This window comes from Trichechus manatus, unplaced genomic scaffold, assembly GCF_000243295.1.
Source record: "Trichechus manatus latirostris isolate Lorelei unplaced genomic scaffold, TriManLat1.0 scaffold00073, whole genome shotgun sequence".
Classification (NCBI taxonomy): Eukaryota; Metazoa; Chordata; class Mammalia; order Sirenia; family Trichechidae; genus Trichechus; species Trichechus manatus.
In genome coordinates, this window is record NW_004444009.1 from 13,012,227 (window position 1) to 13,029,082 (window position 16,856).

At 41.1% G+C, this 16,856-nt stretch overlaps 1 protein-coding gene across 1 annotated transcript in view; it reads right to left on the reverse strand.

Moving 5' to 3' along the window:
• The window catches only part of CIMAP3 (ciliary microtubule associated protein 3), a 9,386-nt gene extending 5,251 nt beyond the window's left edge, over positions 1-4,135 (reverse strand). Inside the window, exons 1-5 of the mRNA XM_004380412.2 lie at positions 4,111-4,135; positions 3,712-3,854; positions 2,954-3,049; positions 1,684-1,817; positions 102-219 (exon numbers count right to left, since the gene is read on the reverse strand). Of these exons, the coding sequence (XP_004380469.1) occupies positions 102-219; positions 1,684-1,817; positions 2,954-3,049; positions 3,712-3,854; positions 4,111-4,135 (516 nt within the window). The remainder of the gene's footprint in view (positions 1-101; positions 220-1,683; positions 1,818-2,953; positions 3,050-3,711; positions 3,855-4,110) is intronic.
• Between the last annotated feature and the right edge of the window lie 12,721 nt (positions 4,136-16,856).

Below are 16,856 nucleotides of genomic sequence, written 5' to 3' on the forward strand. Positions count from 1 at the left end.
GCAAAACAACATACAAACATAAAAGAATGCTAGGGGAGCTTTCCGTTGGAATGGACAGATGAGAGACTATGGAACGGAGAAAAACAGAAGGGGGATGTTACCTCTGTTTTTAAGGTTCTTTTCTGTAGACATGGAACCTGAGCCCAGTCTGGAGATCCAAATTTCATTGGCCAAGCAATTTTTCGGGGTGGCTTCATTTCTGGGTTGTATGTGCCAGGGCTAGAAATAAAAATATAAAACACCATGTCTAATGAGTTAATATCCATACACCAACTCCACAATTACCATAGCTATCCCCGAATTCTTGGGATTAGCTTTTTAACGTTGGGCAAGTATGGGGGTTCCTTTGCCTGTTAGTGTATTTCTAATCAGTTGTTAAAGGTATCCAGTCTTGACATTCAGCTAGGGTAAAGACTGACCTTTAGTTTAAAAAATATTTCTGCAACTCATATCCTTAGCTGAAAGACCAGAAGTGAGAAGTGGCAGATGATGAAAGAGGTGTATAACAGTGATGAATTAGTACTGCTCATGATTTGAAATTGAGGATAAAAGTGCTCCAATAATTTAATCTATCAGCAATAAAAAAAGTTTCTCCAGGGGATAGCAAAGTAGACCCAGTTCAATGTTCTTAATGATGGGTTTATTTTACAATTGTCTTTGTTCATAACACTTTGTCTTTTAGTGAACACTTTTTAGTGTGGAGGAAAGAGTGGACACGGGGGTCAAGATTCAACACTCCCACTTCCTTAACGCAACCTTGAGAAAGTTACATTCACTCTCTGATACTTGGATTTTTCATCAGTAAAAGACAGACAACCCTTTGCCCTACAATTCCATAAATCTCGAGTGGCTTCCTAAAGCATTTAGATTAAATCCCATGGCCTGCAAGGCCTACATAATCTATTCCCGGCCTCCTTCTCTGAACTCATTTCCTCCTTGCTCACTATACTCTAACCATACTAGCTGTCTCTTTTCTTCTTCACACCAAATTCCTTCACAGTTTATGGCCTTTGCACCTGCTGTGCCTTTTGCTTGGAAAGCTCTCTCCCCAGATCTTCACAGGGCTGGCTCATGCTTGTCACTCAGGGCTAGAATCAAACCGCATTTCCTCAAAGAGACCTATCTCGGCAATGGCAATCCTCACTAAAGCGGCCTCCACCCTGTCACTCCTTGTCCTATCATCACTCTGTTTCCTTTTCTTCATAGCACATCACACCAGGTCTCCATACTTCCTGGTTTGTCTCCTGGCAATCTGAGCTTGCAGCTAATGTCTTACCATAATTATTAACAAGACCCCCTTTCACTCCCAGAAGTGTCCCCAGCTTGCCTAATAAATGATACGGTCATTCTCCTTATTACCATTGATATTTTCTTGTTATTTCCTTCTCTTATTACGTTCTGGTCTCCAGAATGTAAACTCCAGGAAATCAGGAACCTTGTGTAATGGGTTTATTGCTAAATCTCTGGAACCTACAAAAATACTTGGCATATTAATAAATACTTATTGAATGAATGACTATGATTCTACAATTCTACAATGGCAGAGAACTGGGAGGCAAAAGGGTAAATTTCAAAGACAGAGTGGTTTCTTATTTAGCTGGAGTGGTTTGGATGTAGCCCCTTTTCTGTACCTCTTTTCCTATTGCTTTTTCTTCAAATGCACCAGAAAAATAGGAGACATACCCAGGATAAAAATCCTTTCTTGAATCGCACTTCCTACATCGAGGCAACATGGTATTAAATGGAGCATAAGATTGTTTATGTTTTTCCTCTGGAGACGGTACTTTCTGGTACATGCCTGGGTAAGGTGTTATATTCTGTTTCCAAGAAAAAGATCAAGATCGTGTTAGAGGGTGATATATACACACATAGAGCCTTCTAGATGGAGAAATTGGAATAATTCTCTTCCTGTTCATGAATCAACCACGGTTCAGCCACCTCAAGCTATAGAAAGAAATAGGCATACAGTAGGTGGAAAACCAAGATATGGGTATGGTTCAGTTACCTAAAGATATATAATGCTTAAAAAAAACAAACCAAATACATTGCCGTCAAGTCGATTCTGACTCATAGCAACCCTACAGGACAGAGCAGAAGTGCCCCATAGGGTTTCCAAGGAGCAGCTGGTGGATTTGAACTGCCAACCTTTTGGTTAGCAGCCAGGGTCTTAACCATGGCACCACCAGGGCTCCATATAACGCTTAGGATGTAGAAATAAACCCAGGGTGGGCAGACTGCCAAGGCAACTAACTACTTGCAGCCACTACTGGGGGGAGGCGGGAGGTTGCAGCCCCACTGCCTCACTTAGAGATTTTTAGAGCCAGCACTCCTGCAGCCCCACTCCTTCAACTTGAAGTGTCAGGATATTGTCCAATAGATGCAATCCTATGTACTACAGAGCAGAACTGCCCCCCATACAGTTTTCTTGGCCGTAATTTTTACGAAAGTAGATCACCAGGCCTTTCTTCTGTGGCACTGTTGGGTAGGTTCGAACTGCCAGCCTTTAGGTTAGCAGTCAAGTGCAAACAGTTTGCGTCACCTAGGGACCTTTAGGATCCTATACTGACTACTTTCAGACTTGACACTCACTTGCACAGAAGTGTGGACAAGTCGGAATTTGTTTTCTAACTGACAAGATAATTTGATGGAAACACAGCTTCTAGTATTTTTACCTCAGGTGTCTCTCAGCACCAAAGCCCTGTCTTGGGTTGATTTCTTCCCATGAATTATTTTCTGGTCTCCCCAGTTTACTCAGACACTCACTGGCAATGTGAATGTCCAAACATTTCAGGTAGGCTTCTTCCTTAATAGCTTTTGCCTAAATGCCTATTTTTCTTGAATTTCAGGGCATATTCTTTTAGGCAACCTACCCCTCTATGCCCTTTTCTCTCCATTACAAATACAGACAATAGAGGGCCACACCAAAATCTGTGTATGCTCAGCTATTTCTAACCTTGATTGGTTGAAACCTCAAGCTCGTTCTGGCTCCAAAAGCATATCCTTTTTTACTGGTTGGGATCTTAGTGAGGTTGTACGCCATGCCATATTTCTTCAGGTGGAATACATAAAAAGAAACAAAATCAAACAGTCAGAGAACATCACAGTCATCATTTAGTGGAACTCGGAATGCTCCTATCTGAACCTTCTCTGCAAGAAATTGCTCTTTCTTCCTTGTTTTGGTGCCTTCGAGGTCAATACACCAGCACCACACCACGCAATTACTTAAGTAACACAGGTGACTTTGCAAGGAGAATAGGGCTGGGTAGGTAGAGTAAACAACATTACTATGCATTCCTATGAATCCTGTCCTCTGAGCCCCACAGAGGTGAATGTACTCTAATGCATCTGTCAGCCAGATTATATTGCTATTTCATAAACCTACCGTCCTGCATATCAACAGTCTAGGTTTGGACTAATGGGAGGGAGGGCAATTGGCATTGGCTCACAGGTCTTTGGAGGTGTGAATGGAGTGGGGACTATTTTGGGGACTCTATAAGGCAAAGGCTTGCGTTTGGTGAGGCAGGAAGAGGGGAGCAAGGGTCACTGACTCTCTGGCACTGGCCCGGACAACTGGTTGTAGGAGTTCGAGGCACCTACTCATGTTGGGGACTCTGAAGATCACAAATCCCATGGAGTTTTTCTTCCATGAAACTTGAGTGTCTTTAGACAGCCCAGGAACTGAGACCCATCTAAGGGGAGGTGAATACTCACGTCTTCTGTCACGTAACATCCAGGCCCTCTGTGAGGAACTCCCCTCAGAGGGAGAAACTTGTTCCCCATTAAGTCTGGGGGATTGTAACAAGGAAAGACTTTCCTCTGCTGACATGTTCCAAAGGAATAGTTAATCAGCGATTCTGAAGATCAAGAAAGAGGAGAAACTCTACGTGAGGGAAGGCACCTCGGTCTATGTGTGCGCGTTGCGGGGCAGAGGGTGGTGTGTGGGGGAATGCGGCACAGAGGACAGGGCCCGACCGTGCTGTTAACAAAAACCAGAACCAACTCCATGGAGGAGGGCGAACTGCATTTCCTTCCCCTTTGTCTTTCCCAGCTTCCCCGCTTTCTCGTTCTCCTCCCCTCTACATAGGACTCCTCTGCCAAGGCCTGCCTCACCCGCCTCGCCGAAGCTGAAGCACATCGTGCACGCGCCTCTCGGGCTAGCACTAGTGTACTGCGTTGCCAAGGGAACGTAGGGGCGTCGGGCGCAACCCCTCAGCAGCGGACTTTGAGCGCGCCTGCGCAGCAAGTCGGGGCGCTCGAGGAGGCACCATTGGGGCGGGGACTCGCCCACTGGGGCGGGGCATCAAGGCAATTGTAAACTCTGCGACTGGGCTGACGAAAGTTGTTGGATCCGCGGCTGTACAGGCTACCGGGTGGGAGGGTGGACAGAAGGGCTTTGGAAACTGGCTTCTGGGAATGCGCTGTTGTGGAGGGACAGAGTGCCCCAAGACAGGGCTGCTAGGATCTAGGAGGGGAAAACGCAGCCGCTGCAGTGATGGTGTATCTGGGTGGGCTCCTTGGGCGACTCTCAGAGCAAGACCAATGGGGAGGGGTTTGGGAAGGGAGGGGGACGGAGAGGATAAATATCCCTGTATTAAACCAGTTGCCAAGAGTGGACTCCGACTCATGGCATCCCAAGTGTGTCAGAGTAGAACTGTGATCCATAGGGGTTTCAGTGGCTGATTTTTCGGAAGTAGATCACTGAGGTGCCTCTGGGTGGACTCCAGCCACCACCCTTTCGCCGCCCAGGGACTCCAGCTATGGTACTAGATTCTCTTAGACCCATTTTGGAAGGAGGCCTGCTGGTGCAATGGTTATAGCAGGTCTGCTGCTAACCTAAAGGCCTGCTGTTGGAATCCACCAGCTCCTCTGCGGGAGAAAAGACCTGGTGATCTGCTCCAGTAAAGATTTCAGCCTAGGAAACTCTATGAGGCAGTTCTGCCCTGTACTACAGGGTCACTCTGAGTCTGAATCGACTCCGTGGCTCACAACAGGTCCATTTTTTCTTTAAGCCATTCCAATCTAGTTACCTGGTTCTTTGGGGGATGGGGGACAAAAGGTCTGTAAAGGGCTGGAGGCCTTGGGCATCGCAGAAGTTGCTTAATAGGTTTAAAATCTTTGCCAGTCACTTAAAGCCCTAAACCTCAGTTTCCTAATCTCTAAATTGGGAATAGTAATTTTTCTCTATACGGTTTTTCAAGGAGTCCCTGGGTGGCACAAACTACCTGGAAGGTTGGTTGTTCAAACCCACCTAGAGGTGCCTTCAGAGAAAGGCCTGGTGATCTATTTCTGTAAGGTCACAGTCATGAAAACCCTGTGGCACAGTTCTACTGTGCAACACAGTCAGAATTGACTCTAAGGTTATAGGGTTAACTAAGATAACAGGATTAAAACAATTCAGTGCTTGGTACTTGGTCGTTGACAATAGGTTGTTATTACTGAAGATAATATCCAGTCAGCTCCCGAGCACCCCCATCCTGACCCAAGAAGAACCCTCAGGGCATGTATTGACTTCTTTACCTTTTCCTGGACTTTTTACTAGATTTTAGGATGGCTTTAGGAGTTGTCCCGGTGTGGGACGCAACTAGAACTATCTTCAGGGATGATTTTGTACATCTGACTTCCAACAGAGGTGATACTGAGCCCTAGAGGGTATATTGGAAGTGTGTGGAAACATTTTTGCTTATTAAAAATTATTGGGGGATGCTTCTGTTCAGCGGACCAGGGGTACTGGACATCCTGCTTTGCATTGCCCAGTCACACACAGTAAATTGTCCTGTGTCCCATATAACATTCAAATGCCCTGCTGGACGTTGAAAAAAATTTTATAAAAAATAATGCAGAAAGTTCAGTAATATAGGAGGTCATTATGAAGAGCAAAACTTAAATAGACTAAAGATATGCTCTCAAAATTACTGTATAATTAACTCCAAGCATTCTATCTACTAAAAATATAATTGTAATAATACTGATAATAAATGAGGAGGGATATCGATAATAATTGATAATTTTTGCTTTCATTAATATTTAGGTAATATTAATATTTCTAGGCACCCAGAGTGTTTTTGAAAATAACGTTTACGTGATTAGTGACACGAAACATCTTACATAGTACTTTGAAAATATGGGAACCCATTCCAGCAATGATAGGCTGGCTGGCTTCAGACTAATCCTCTGGCTGAGAATAGCTACAAAAGCTGAACTAACTAAATAAAAAAATATATATGTTTAGAGACATCAGAGCTATAACAAGGAAGAAAGGACTGCAAGGCCAATATCTCAGGTAGAGGAGCCCAAAGTAGTGAGTCTAACAGTTGGTGCCACTGCTCCCTGTGAACATTTGCTAATTAAAAACCTGGTTGAGAAGTAGAGGATTTGAGCAGAACTTTGGACAGTCTCTGAGAGCCGAGGAACAAAAATTAGTCTGACCATGGAAGGGGAGGGGCTAGAAAACATCCTGAGCTTTCAGCTGGGACTCCAAAAGGATAAACCTTAGGAATAAAGGTAAACAAGAAATAGAGCAACTCTCAAAAAACCCTGCAGTCCAGCTTTGCAGCATTTCAGTACGCAATTGCGTTACGGTGATCTGCTTCTACCCTTACTGCATGCCAGAAACGAAAGGAAATATCTCTGAAGATAATATCATCCAGAGTCTCAACTGATTTTTATAATTTTTCTGTACCAAATATTTGGCATTCAATAAAAAATAATAAATAATATTTAAATAACCACTTATACAAAAACAATAGAAATAGACTCAAAGGAAATCCAGAGATTGGACTTCAAGTATAATTGGTTTGAGATTCTGGAAGAAGCAACAAGACTGGCGAGTGAACATAGAGAAGCAAAGTAAGGAAATATGTGACCATTAAGCAGATTCTTGGCTTCTAATATGAGAGGATAAAAGAAAAAGGCCAGACCCTAAAAAGAAAGTGAAGAAAGATCTCAGTATACTCAAGGAAAGTGAAATCTCCCGTTAACCTTCCTGTTCATCCAAACAATTTAACACACAACTGGGCCCGCATACATCCTGACTGATGCCAACTTTATCAACTTTTAATTAAAGCCAATTTGAATTTAGTACAACCAAAGATGGACCTCTATATGCCAAATGTATCCCCTGTATAACAAATTACAGAATGGTAAAAAATGAGACAGTAAGCCAGAATTTCAGGTAGCGGTAAGGATTATCAAGAATCCAATATTTGAATGACGACAATGCACAAAGGAACCTATGCAGGAGACTGTTCAGAACAGAGGAGTGCTTAGCCAAGCTTTTATATTGTAGCCGCTGTTGACCAAGACCGAAGTAAAGAATTCAGCAGTTCCCATCATGTACATTTCTGACCTTAGTTAAAACGTTGAGAGGATGCCAGATGTTTATGGAGAATGTTACAGCTTTATGAGACAGTTAGCTGCCTTCCTTACGTTACTGTCTCCGTCTCTGAGGCCAATTCATGAAACATTGTGTGATTCTAAGAATTATTAATCCAGGGAGACATTTGCTCTGTTGCAGTAGTCTAATTGAATGGGAATAAATAAATCGACTTTTTGGTAATCTCAGAAACATGGTGGCGCAGTGGTTAAAGAGCTCTGCTGCTAACCAAAAGGTCGGGAGTTTGAATCTACCAGCCGCTCCTTGGAAACCTGATCCGGCAGTTCTCCTCTGTCCTACAGGGTCACTATGAGTCGGAATCGACTCGACAGCAATGTGTTTGGTTTTTTTGGTAATGTTCTAAATGGATTTTGTCTCATTAAAAAATTTATTGAATTAAATAAAAATAATTCATCACAGAGGATAAAACTGATTATTATATTCAAGAAATTAAATGACAAGATGGTGAATTTTAGAAGCAATAAGAAAGAATCGAACACAAATTTTAGAAATAAAAAGGATTATACCTGAAAATAAGAACTCAATGCATGGGTTTACCAGATTAGAAAAGCTGAAAAATGAATGAATGAAATAGGAAATGAATCAGAATAAAATGTCCATACTGAAGCTTGGAGAGGCCAAAGAATAGAAAATATAGAAAAGAGTGAAAGACAGATAAGAAACAATAAAAAAATCTAATGCACATATATTCAGAGACCCAGAGGAGTGGAAAGAGAGAGATTGTGGAAGACGTAAGAACCGAAGAAATAATGGCTGCAAATATTTCAGAACTGAAGAAAAATATTGAACCAGAGATTAAACAAATACTGCAATCCCAAGCAAAGTAAATACAAAGCAGACATCACTTGGGTATATCATAGTAAAGCTGATGAAAACCAAAAAAAAAAAAAAAAAAAAAAAACCAGAGAAAATCTTGAAAATAGCCAGATGTAAAAAGGCATATTACTGTCAAAGAAACAACAATAAGCCTGACGGATGACTTTTCAATAGAAACAATAGAATCCGGAGACAATGTAATTGTATCCCCAAGTGTTGACAGAAATAACAGTGAAGGGATGGAAAATATAATTCCATACTAAGACTAACAAAAAGAAAGCAATGCATCTTTACTAATAACAGACAAAAGAGGCATTACTAAAGATAGGGATATTTTAAATCAATAAAAAGGTCAATACCCCTGGAAGCTGTAATATTTTTAGATGAATGTGTACCTCTATAACAACATGGCCTCAGAATATATTAAGCAAAAAATGATGGAATAAAATGAGAAAGAAACCATTCATAATGGAAAATTTTAATACACCACTCTGAGTAGCTGATAGAATAAGCAGACAAAAAAATAATCAGTAAGGATTTAGAAGATTTGACCAACACTACTAACAAACTTGACTAAATTGACATACATAGAACATTGCATTGACTAGCTGCAAAATACATAATATTTTTAAGTCACATGAAACATTTAACAAAACTGACCATGTGCTGAGCCATAAAAGAAAGATTTAACAAATTTCAGAGGATTGAAATCTCAGTCATACAGAATATGTTCTTCGACCTTAATGAAGATAAGCTAAAAATCAATAACAAAAGGATAAAAAGTTAGAAAGTATTTTAACTGAGTAATATAGAAAACATGATATATGTGTGCATTGTAGCCAAAACCATGAGTAGATGGAAACTTGTAACATTAAATGCAGGTATTAGAAAAAAAGAAAACCCGAAAACAATAATTAATCTAAGCACCCATCTCAAGAAATTAGGGGAAAATTTTAAATTAAACCTAAAAAAAGTAAAAGGGGGGTAATAAGAAAAGCATGTATAGATATTTATGAAAGAAAAAATAAATATATAAGGAAGAGAATCATCAGAGCCAAAGTTGGTTCTTTAAGTGCACAAATAAAACTGGTAAATCCCTGAGAAGGGTGATTAGGGGAAAATGAGAGAAGGCACAAACTGCCAGTCTGAGAAAGGAAAGAGGACAGATTCTACAGACATTAAAAATTTTATATGAAATGGAAATCATCAAACACCATATTCAATAGATTTAAAAGTTTAGATGAAATGGATACATTGCTAGAAAAGTGTATAACATCAAAACTGTTCTAATACAGAGTATAGGATCTCTAATGTCTTCTTAAAATCTTCTCACAGAGAAGATTATAGACCTAGATGGCTTCACCAGAGAGTTCTACCAAATATTTAAAGAAGAAATAACACCAACCTATATAAACTATTCAAGTTAACATAAAAAGAGAGAACTTTTCCCAGTTTATTCTATAAGACTAGTAAAACTGTAATGACAATACTTGACATTACAAGAAAGAAAAATACAGGCCAATCTCTCTCGTGAATATAGATGGAAAAATCCTAAACAAAATATCAGCAGTCCAAATACAGTAACACTAATTTTTGTTCTGGTGTCTACTTATAACTCTGCTCTACTATTTTCCTGAATTGCTTTTGTGATATGACTTTTGACCTTCTCTTAATTCTAAACTTATACATTATATGGTGCAAGAACTTGGTTACTTCATTGTCTTCTAAAATAGTCGTAACTGGCATTTTCATATTAAATACAGATTACTTTATTACGAATTATTTTTTGCCTTTATATTACAGTTATAGCATTATACTGAACTGGTAGATTGTATTATCCATGAATTTAATTTTAGGACAATAAAGGGGGTATAACCAAACAATTACTCAGAGCAGGCCTTGGATCTGAATAAGGTTGAGAACCCCTGATCCAGAGGATAGAGATCCTGCTGGAGGATGAATGTGTCTAAAGAGATGAGGAAAATACTTTCTAAATCCCACCTTCTAGACTTTCTTAAATACCAGGTACTCCCACCTGGTGGTAGAAGAATGAGCACAAGTTTTGAAGCCCCTCAGAACCGATTTTCCACTAATACTGGTTTGTCGTTTACTAGCTACCATGACCTTGTGGAAATTACTTAAACTACGTAAGCCTTGGTTCATCTATATGATGGAGTTAATCATTTTCTTCCTCCTCTAGGGCCAGCATGAGAATTTAGGAGATAACATAGGGACAAACTTGGCACAGTGAGTGACTAACCTATAATTGACATTCAACAAATGTTAATGCACTTCTAGTCTATCATCTCCATGCCCAGGGCTGCAGCTAGCTCCAAATGCACCTTTGTGCAAATAAAAAATGGTGCTCCTTTGTCAAATTAATGGCAACTTGACAGGTAAGATAGGAAGGTTAGGGAGAATTGAGTTTATATCAATAAGGGAGGAACAAATCGGAAAAGGAGGGTGAGAATGTAATCAATGTCACTGTATTGTACATGTAGAAATTGTTGAATTGGTATATGTTTTGCTGTGTATATTTCAATAACAATAAAAAAAAATTGTGCCCCTTCATCTGAATGGGTACTGCCCCTTGCCAAGGCTCGTGGGTCAGTGAGTGGAGCCCTCTCCCTATCCCCATCCTAAATCAGGACCTTTGTGTAATTTTGTCCCTACCCCACCCAGGGCTGGATTACCCAATAAGAAAGGTACACATGGGCTTACTTGTGCGTTCTTACTAATCTGTAGTGAAAAATTTCATCTGTTTTTTTTTTTTTAACCACATCAAAGATGATTAGTAAGTAGACACAAATAAGCTGGTGTGTACCTTGCTTACTTGTTAATCTGGTCCTGACTCCACCTCTTTCCCCTTTGACTTCAGTAGTGAAGGGATGAATGTCTATACATGAATTAGAGTTCAAGAACATGATTACCATTTGCAAAGTCCCAAAGGAATGGCTGGGCAAACAATTTTACCAATGTTGAGCTTTTTGTGGTCTGCAGATTCCTTGTTGGTAGACCAGGCGGCGTAGACTTTGTAGATTTCCGATGAGCTCTGGACCAGAGCAGGTCCTCAGATGAACTTGTAATTAACTTGGCTCTCTCAAGTACTGCCTCCATGACTCCCTACCCTTATATATGAACTTTAGCTAAGACAATAAAGGGTGTGACTAAGACTGGCTGCTAAGCAACAGCCCCACCCTAGAAGTGACCCTTTAAGTCATTGTGACATTGCTTTCTGGGAGACAGCATTGTGGTGAAAAGGAGCCAGAAAGGCTTAACTTTAAAAATGAGCTCTGCTACTTACCACCTACATGATCCGGGGCAAGTTATCTAACCTCACAAGGTCCCATTTTCCTCACCTGTAACAAGGGTATAATATTCACCACATAGGAGATATAAAGTGTATTTGGCAGAGGCAGAGCCAGTATGGCACTGTAGACAGATGCACCATGATGACGTTCTACAGCAAAGCCCTGAAAAACTAAGTAAAACAGATAAAAACATCAATCCTAGAACCCTAAACATCAAATGAAGGGATAAAGAACTAGATCAAACACCCAATGGAAGAAGAACTTGACAGAAAAGAGAGAATGAGGAGAGAGATGGTATGGAGGTCCCCTGCCAACTAACATGGCACAGCATCGCCATCTTAGTAGACAGTGAGCAAGAAATCCAGACAGGGAGTAAGGGAAGGCAACTTCACGAAGCTCCCAACAGGAGCTTCACCCTTCTGCCCCATATGCCACTCCAACCCCTTCCCAATAGGCCATGCTGTGCCATTTGGCTACAGAGCCACAGGCCCTCTGCCTCCCTGGGTCCACCCCACTCTGACCTGCTGGCTCCCACTGCACAGCCTTTTTTTTTTTTTTGCTTTTATTTTCTTTCTCCCACCTAGCGCTATACGTCATTTCCCCTCCCTTCCAATCTGCCTTTGGGTCACCCCTACCCCCACTTACCAGCCCCCACCATGCAATCAGTATTTTAAATTAATTTTTATTCTATTATTATTTCTTTTCTCTTTCTTCCTTTTCTTTCTCCCTCCCACTAAGCCTTGTACGTCACCAATCCACTCTGCTCCCAGACCCCATCACGCCATTGTGGCTAGAGAGCCAGCTGTCTGCTTCCATCCTGGGTCTGCCACATCCTCACCCACCAACTCCTGCTGCAAGGCAGTTTTTTATATTTATTTTTACTTTCTTTCTCCTTCCCACCTAACCCTGTACACTACCTCCCTTCCTTCCCACTAGGCTTCACCATGCCTCCACGGCTAGAAAGCCACCCACACACTGGTCCACCACTACATGGGGTCTGTTCCACCCCCACCCACAGCCCCCACCATGCCACCAATTTTTTTTCTTTCTTTTCTTCCTTTTCTTTCTTCCTCCATCCTAGCCCAGTACATCACCTCTCCTCCCTTCCAACTGGCCCCCAGGTACCTCAGCCTATACTGGGAGGCACCCACCATGCCACCAATTTTCTTTCTTTTTTCTCTTTTTATGTTCTATTTCTTCCCCTCCACCTAGCCCCATACACCACCTCCCTTTCCCACTGGCCCCTGCTCTGCCACCATGGCTAGAGTGTCTCCAGCATTCAGGCCTGCCACTGCTTCCAAGCTCCTGCCACTTGACTAGCTGCTCAATGGTGGGAAGTGAGCCCGTAGCACTCCCTGACTATCTGGTAAGGGGCTGTGAACACTCACACACTGATGGACCAACATCAGGAGGCAGACAGCACCTGTCCAGTCAGCTGTCAGCAACTTTGTAAAACCAGTGTATAGTAAAGTGGACTTGCCCTGCCTGTTGCTGCCCTGCCCACATGGACAAGGTGGTGAAAGCTATCATGCCCACAGACAAGCAAGAAACGAAACAAGACCTGGCCCCCGCACCCTGACATATCAAAAGAAAAAAGCAGGATGAAAACAAACAAACATACAATCAATAAATAAAGAAAACAGTACCTTAATGTCTCGGAGACAGCAGACAATATCAAAATATATTAAAAAAATAGGACAAGATGGCCCAGCAAGTGACCAAAATAGAGACTCAGATGACGGTCCAGTAGAAGAAAAGGCATTGGAACTACCTGATATGGAATTCAAAAGACTAATACTTAGGGATCTCCAAGAGATTGGGAAAGAGATTAAGGAAAGCACAGACAGGACCAAGGAAAAAATAGACAACATCATGGAAACACAGACAAAAACAATGAAAACATAATAAAAATCAAGGAAAACACAGACAAAGCAATAGAAAAATTCAGGAAAATAATACAAGAACAAACCTTCAGAATAAAAAATTAGAAATCATACAAAAACAGCAACTAGAAATCCAAAAGATAAATAACAAAATTTCAGAAATGGATAACTCAATAGAAGGATTTAAGAGCAAATGTGAAACAATAGAAGATAGAATGAGCAAGGTTGAAGACAAATCCATGGATGCCACTTTATTTGAGGAAAAATTAAAGAATGAAGAAAACCTAAGAATTACGTAAAACAAAATCAAGTACAAAAATTTACACATGACCAGAATTCCAGATGAGGGAGGGCAGAGGGAATGGAAAACACAGAGAGGATTGTTAAAGATTTGCCGGTAGAAATCTCCCCAAATATCATGAAAGATGAAAATCTGACCATCGAAGAAGCTCAGTGAACCCCATTGTCATGGATTCAATTGTGTCCCTCAAAAATATGTCAATTTGCCTAGGTCAAGATTCTCAGTATTGTATGAGTGTCTACCATTTTGTCATCTGATGTGATTCCCCTTTGTGTTGTAAATCCTATCACTATGATGCAATGAGATGGATTAGTGGCAGTTATCTTGATGAGATCTACAAGATTAGATAGTGTTTAAGCCAATATCTTTTGAGATAAAAGAGAGAAGCATGCAGAGAGACATGGGGACCTCACACCACTAAGAAAGCAATGCTGGGAGCAGAGTGCATCTTTTGGACCTGCGGTTCTTCCACTAAGATGCTCCCAGACCAAAGGAAGACTGATGAATCACAAGGACCTTCCTCCAGAGCTGACAGAGAGAGAAAGCCTTCCCCTGGAGCCGGTGCCCTGAATTTGGACTCTAGCCTACTATACTGTGAGAGAATAAACGTCTCTTTATTAAAACCATCTACTTATGGTATTTTTGTTATAGCAGCACTAGATAACAAAGACAGATTCTGGTACAAATAGTGGAGTGCTACTCTAACAGATACCTGAAATGTGGAAGTGGTTTTGAAACTGTGAATGAATAGAGGACTTGCATCAGCAGAACCAAGAGACCATCACCAGACAGCGTTGGAGCTGACACATGGAGTGAGAGAGCTGAGTGCCTGTGCACAGGAGGCTTCCTGGCAGAGTGAGGTGCCTCTGGGCACTTATCAATGGAGCTACGGAGCTTTGGAGCACTTGCCCCAGCAGGGCAGATGCAGGTGTGAGGCCTGAGGGCTAAGAGGCCAGGGAATCAGGAAGCAGAAGCTAAAGAGACAAGGAACAGAGGAAGCCAAGCTTCCCCAATCTGAAACGGTATGGCCAGGACTGCTGGAGTTTCAAAAGGTGGAGCAAGGGCCTCTGGTGTTTCTAAGGGTGGAGTCGCCACTCATATGGATTAGGACAATGGTGCGCCTAAAGCAAGGTGAGCAGAGTTGCCATCCCAGTGGGCCTGGAAGGTACAGCTGAAGCCCAGGGCCGAGGGGCCTCCAGTCAGAATCCAGAGAGTGTAGCCAATACCTGGAGTCTGGGGAGCAGGACCATTGTGTAAATTGTCTCAGAGAACAGAGGATTATTTTCAAGCCTTGAGGGCTAATGTAATGTGTTCTGCTGACTTGCTTGGTGCCTGTTATGCTTCTTTCCCTCCAATTTCTCCCATTTGTAATGGAAATATCTAGCTTGTGCTCGTTCTGCCATTGTACCTTTGGAAGCAGATAATTTGTATTTTAGATTTCACAGATAAGGAAGAATTTTTTGGATTTTGGACTTGGAGTTGATTTAAGACTTTTCCTGTGATATGATGGTGTGAATATGGTTTACATGTGGTAAGGACATGAATTTTGGGGGGCCAAAGGGTGGAATGTCATAGATTGAACTGTGTTCCCCCAAAATATCTGTCAACTTGGCTAGGTCATGATTCCCAGTATTGTATGATTCTCTACCATTTTGTCATCTGATGCAATTTCCCTATATGTTGTAAATGATATCACTAATCATAGTAATGAGATAGATTAGTGGCAGTTGTCTTGATGAGATGTACAAGATTAGTGTTTAAGCCAATCTCTTTTGAGATATAAAAGAGAGAAATGAGCAGAAAGACATGGGGACCTCATACATCAAGAAAGCAGTGCTGGGAGCAGAGCGCATCCTTTGGGGACTTTAGGCTCCTGCACTGAGATACTCCCAGACCAAGGAAAGACTGATGCATCACAAGGACCTTCCTGCAGAGCTGACACAGACAGAAAGCCTTCCCCTGGACCTGGCACCATGAATTCAGACTCTAGCCTACTGGACTGTGAGAGAATAAACTTCTTTTGTTAAAGCTGTCCACTTGTGGTATTAATGTTATAGCAGCACCAGATGACTAAGACACCCATATAGGATACACCCCAAAAGAAAGTCACCAAAACATATTAAAATCACACTTGCCAAAACCAAAGACAAAGAAAGAAAGTCTGAGGAGCAGGTTTGAAACAATGGAAGACAGGATTAGCAAAATTGACGACAAATACTTGGATACCACTTTGTTTGAGGAAAAATCAGAGAAAACAATGAAGAAAAATGAAGGAACCCATAGAATGATGTGGGATACAATCAAAAGCAAAAATTTGCGAATGATCTGAGTTCCAGAACAGGGGGAGGAAACAGAAGACACCAAAGACAAAGAAAAAATCCCAAGAGCAGCTCAAGAAAAACAAAAAGTCATATACAGAGGCAAAACATTAAGACTAAGCTCAGATTACTTGGTAGAAACCATACGGACAAGAAGGCAATGGGAAGACATATGTAAAACCTTGAAAGAAAAAAATTTCCAACCAAGAATAATATATCCTGCAACACTCTCACTCAAATCTGATGGCAAAATTAGGACATTTCTAGATAAACAGAAATTAAGGGAGTATGTAAAAATCAAACCAAACTTACAAGAATTATTAAAAGAAGTCCTTTGGTTTGAGAGCAAACAACATCAGAGGGCAGCCTGAATCTAGGATGCAAGACCACATCAGTCAGATACCAACCTAGGTAATGAACTCTCAAGGAATAATCAAAACTAAAAGATTTACAACAGGGAACCGGAGAAGTTAATATATACACGACAACAATGTCAGAACAATAAAAGAGGGAATAAACGGTGTAGGTATAGAACTTTCAAATGGTGAGGAAGGCAAGGCGATACCAAGTAATAAAAGACTGGTTCAAACCTAGGAAAATAAAGGTAAATCTCAAGGTAATCACAAAGAAAGTTAACAAACCTACTCATCAAAATAAAGAAGAAAAGCAAAGTCTCAGTAAACACAAAATTTACAAAAAAAAAAAAAGAAATGAAAAAAAAATCCACAAACAAAAGGAATTCAGCACAGGAGAGTAAGAAGAACAAAGAAAACGTCAGCACCACAAAAAAAAGCACTATAAAATGACAGCAATAAACTCACACCTATCAATAAT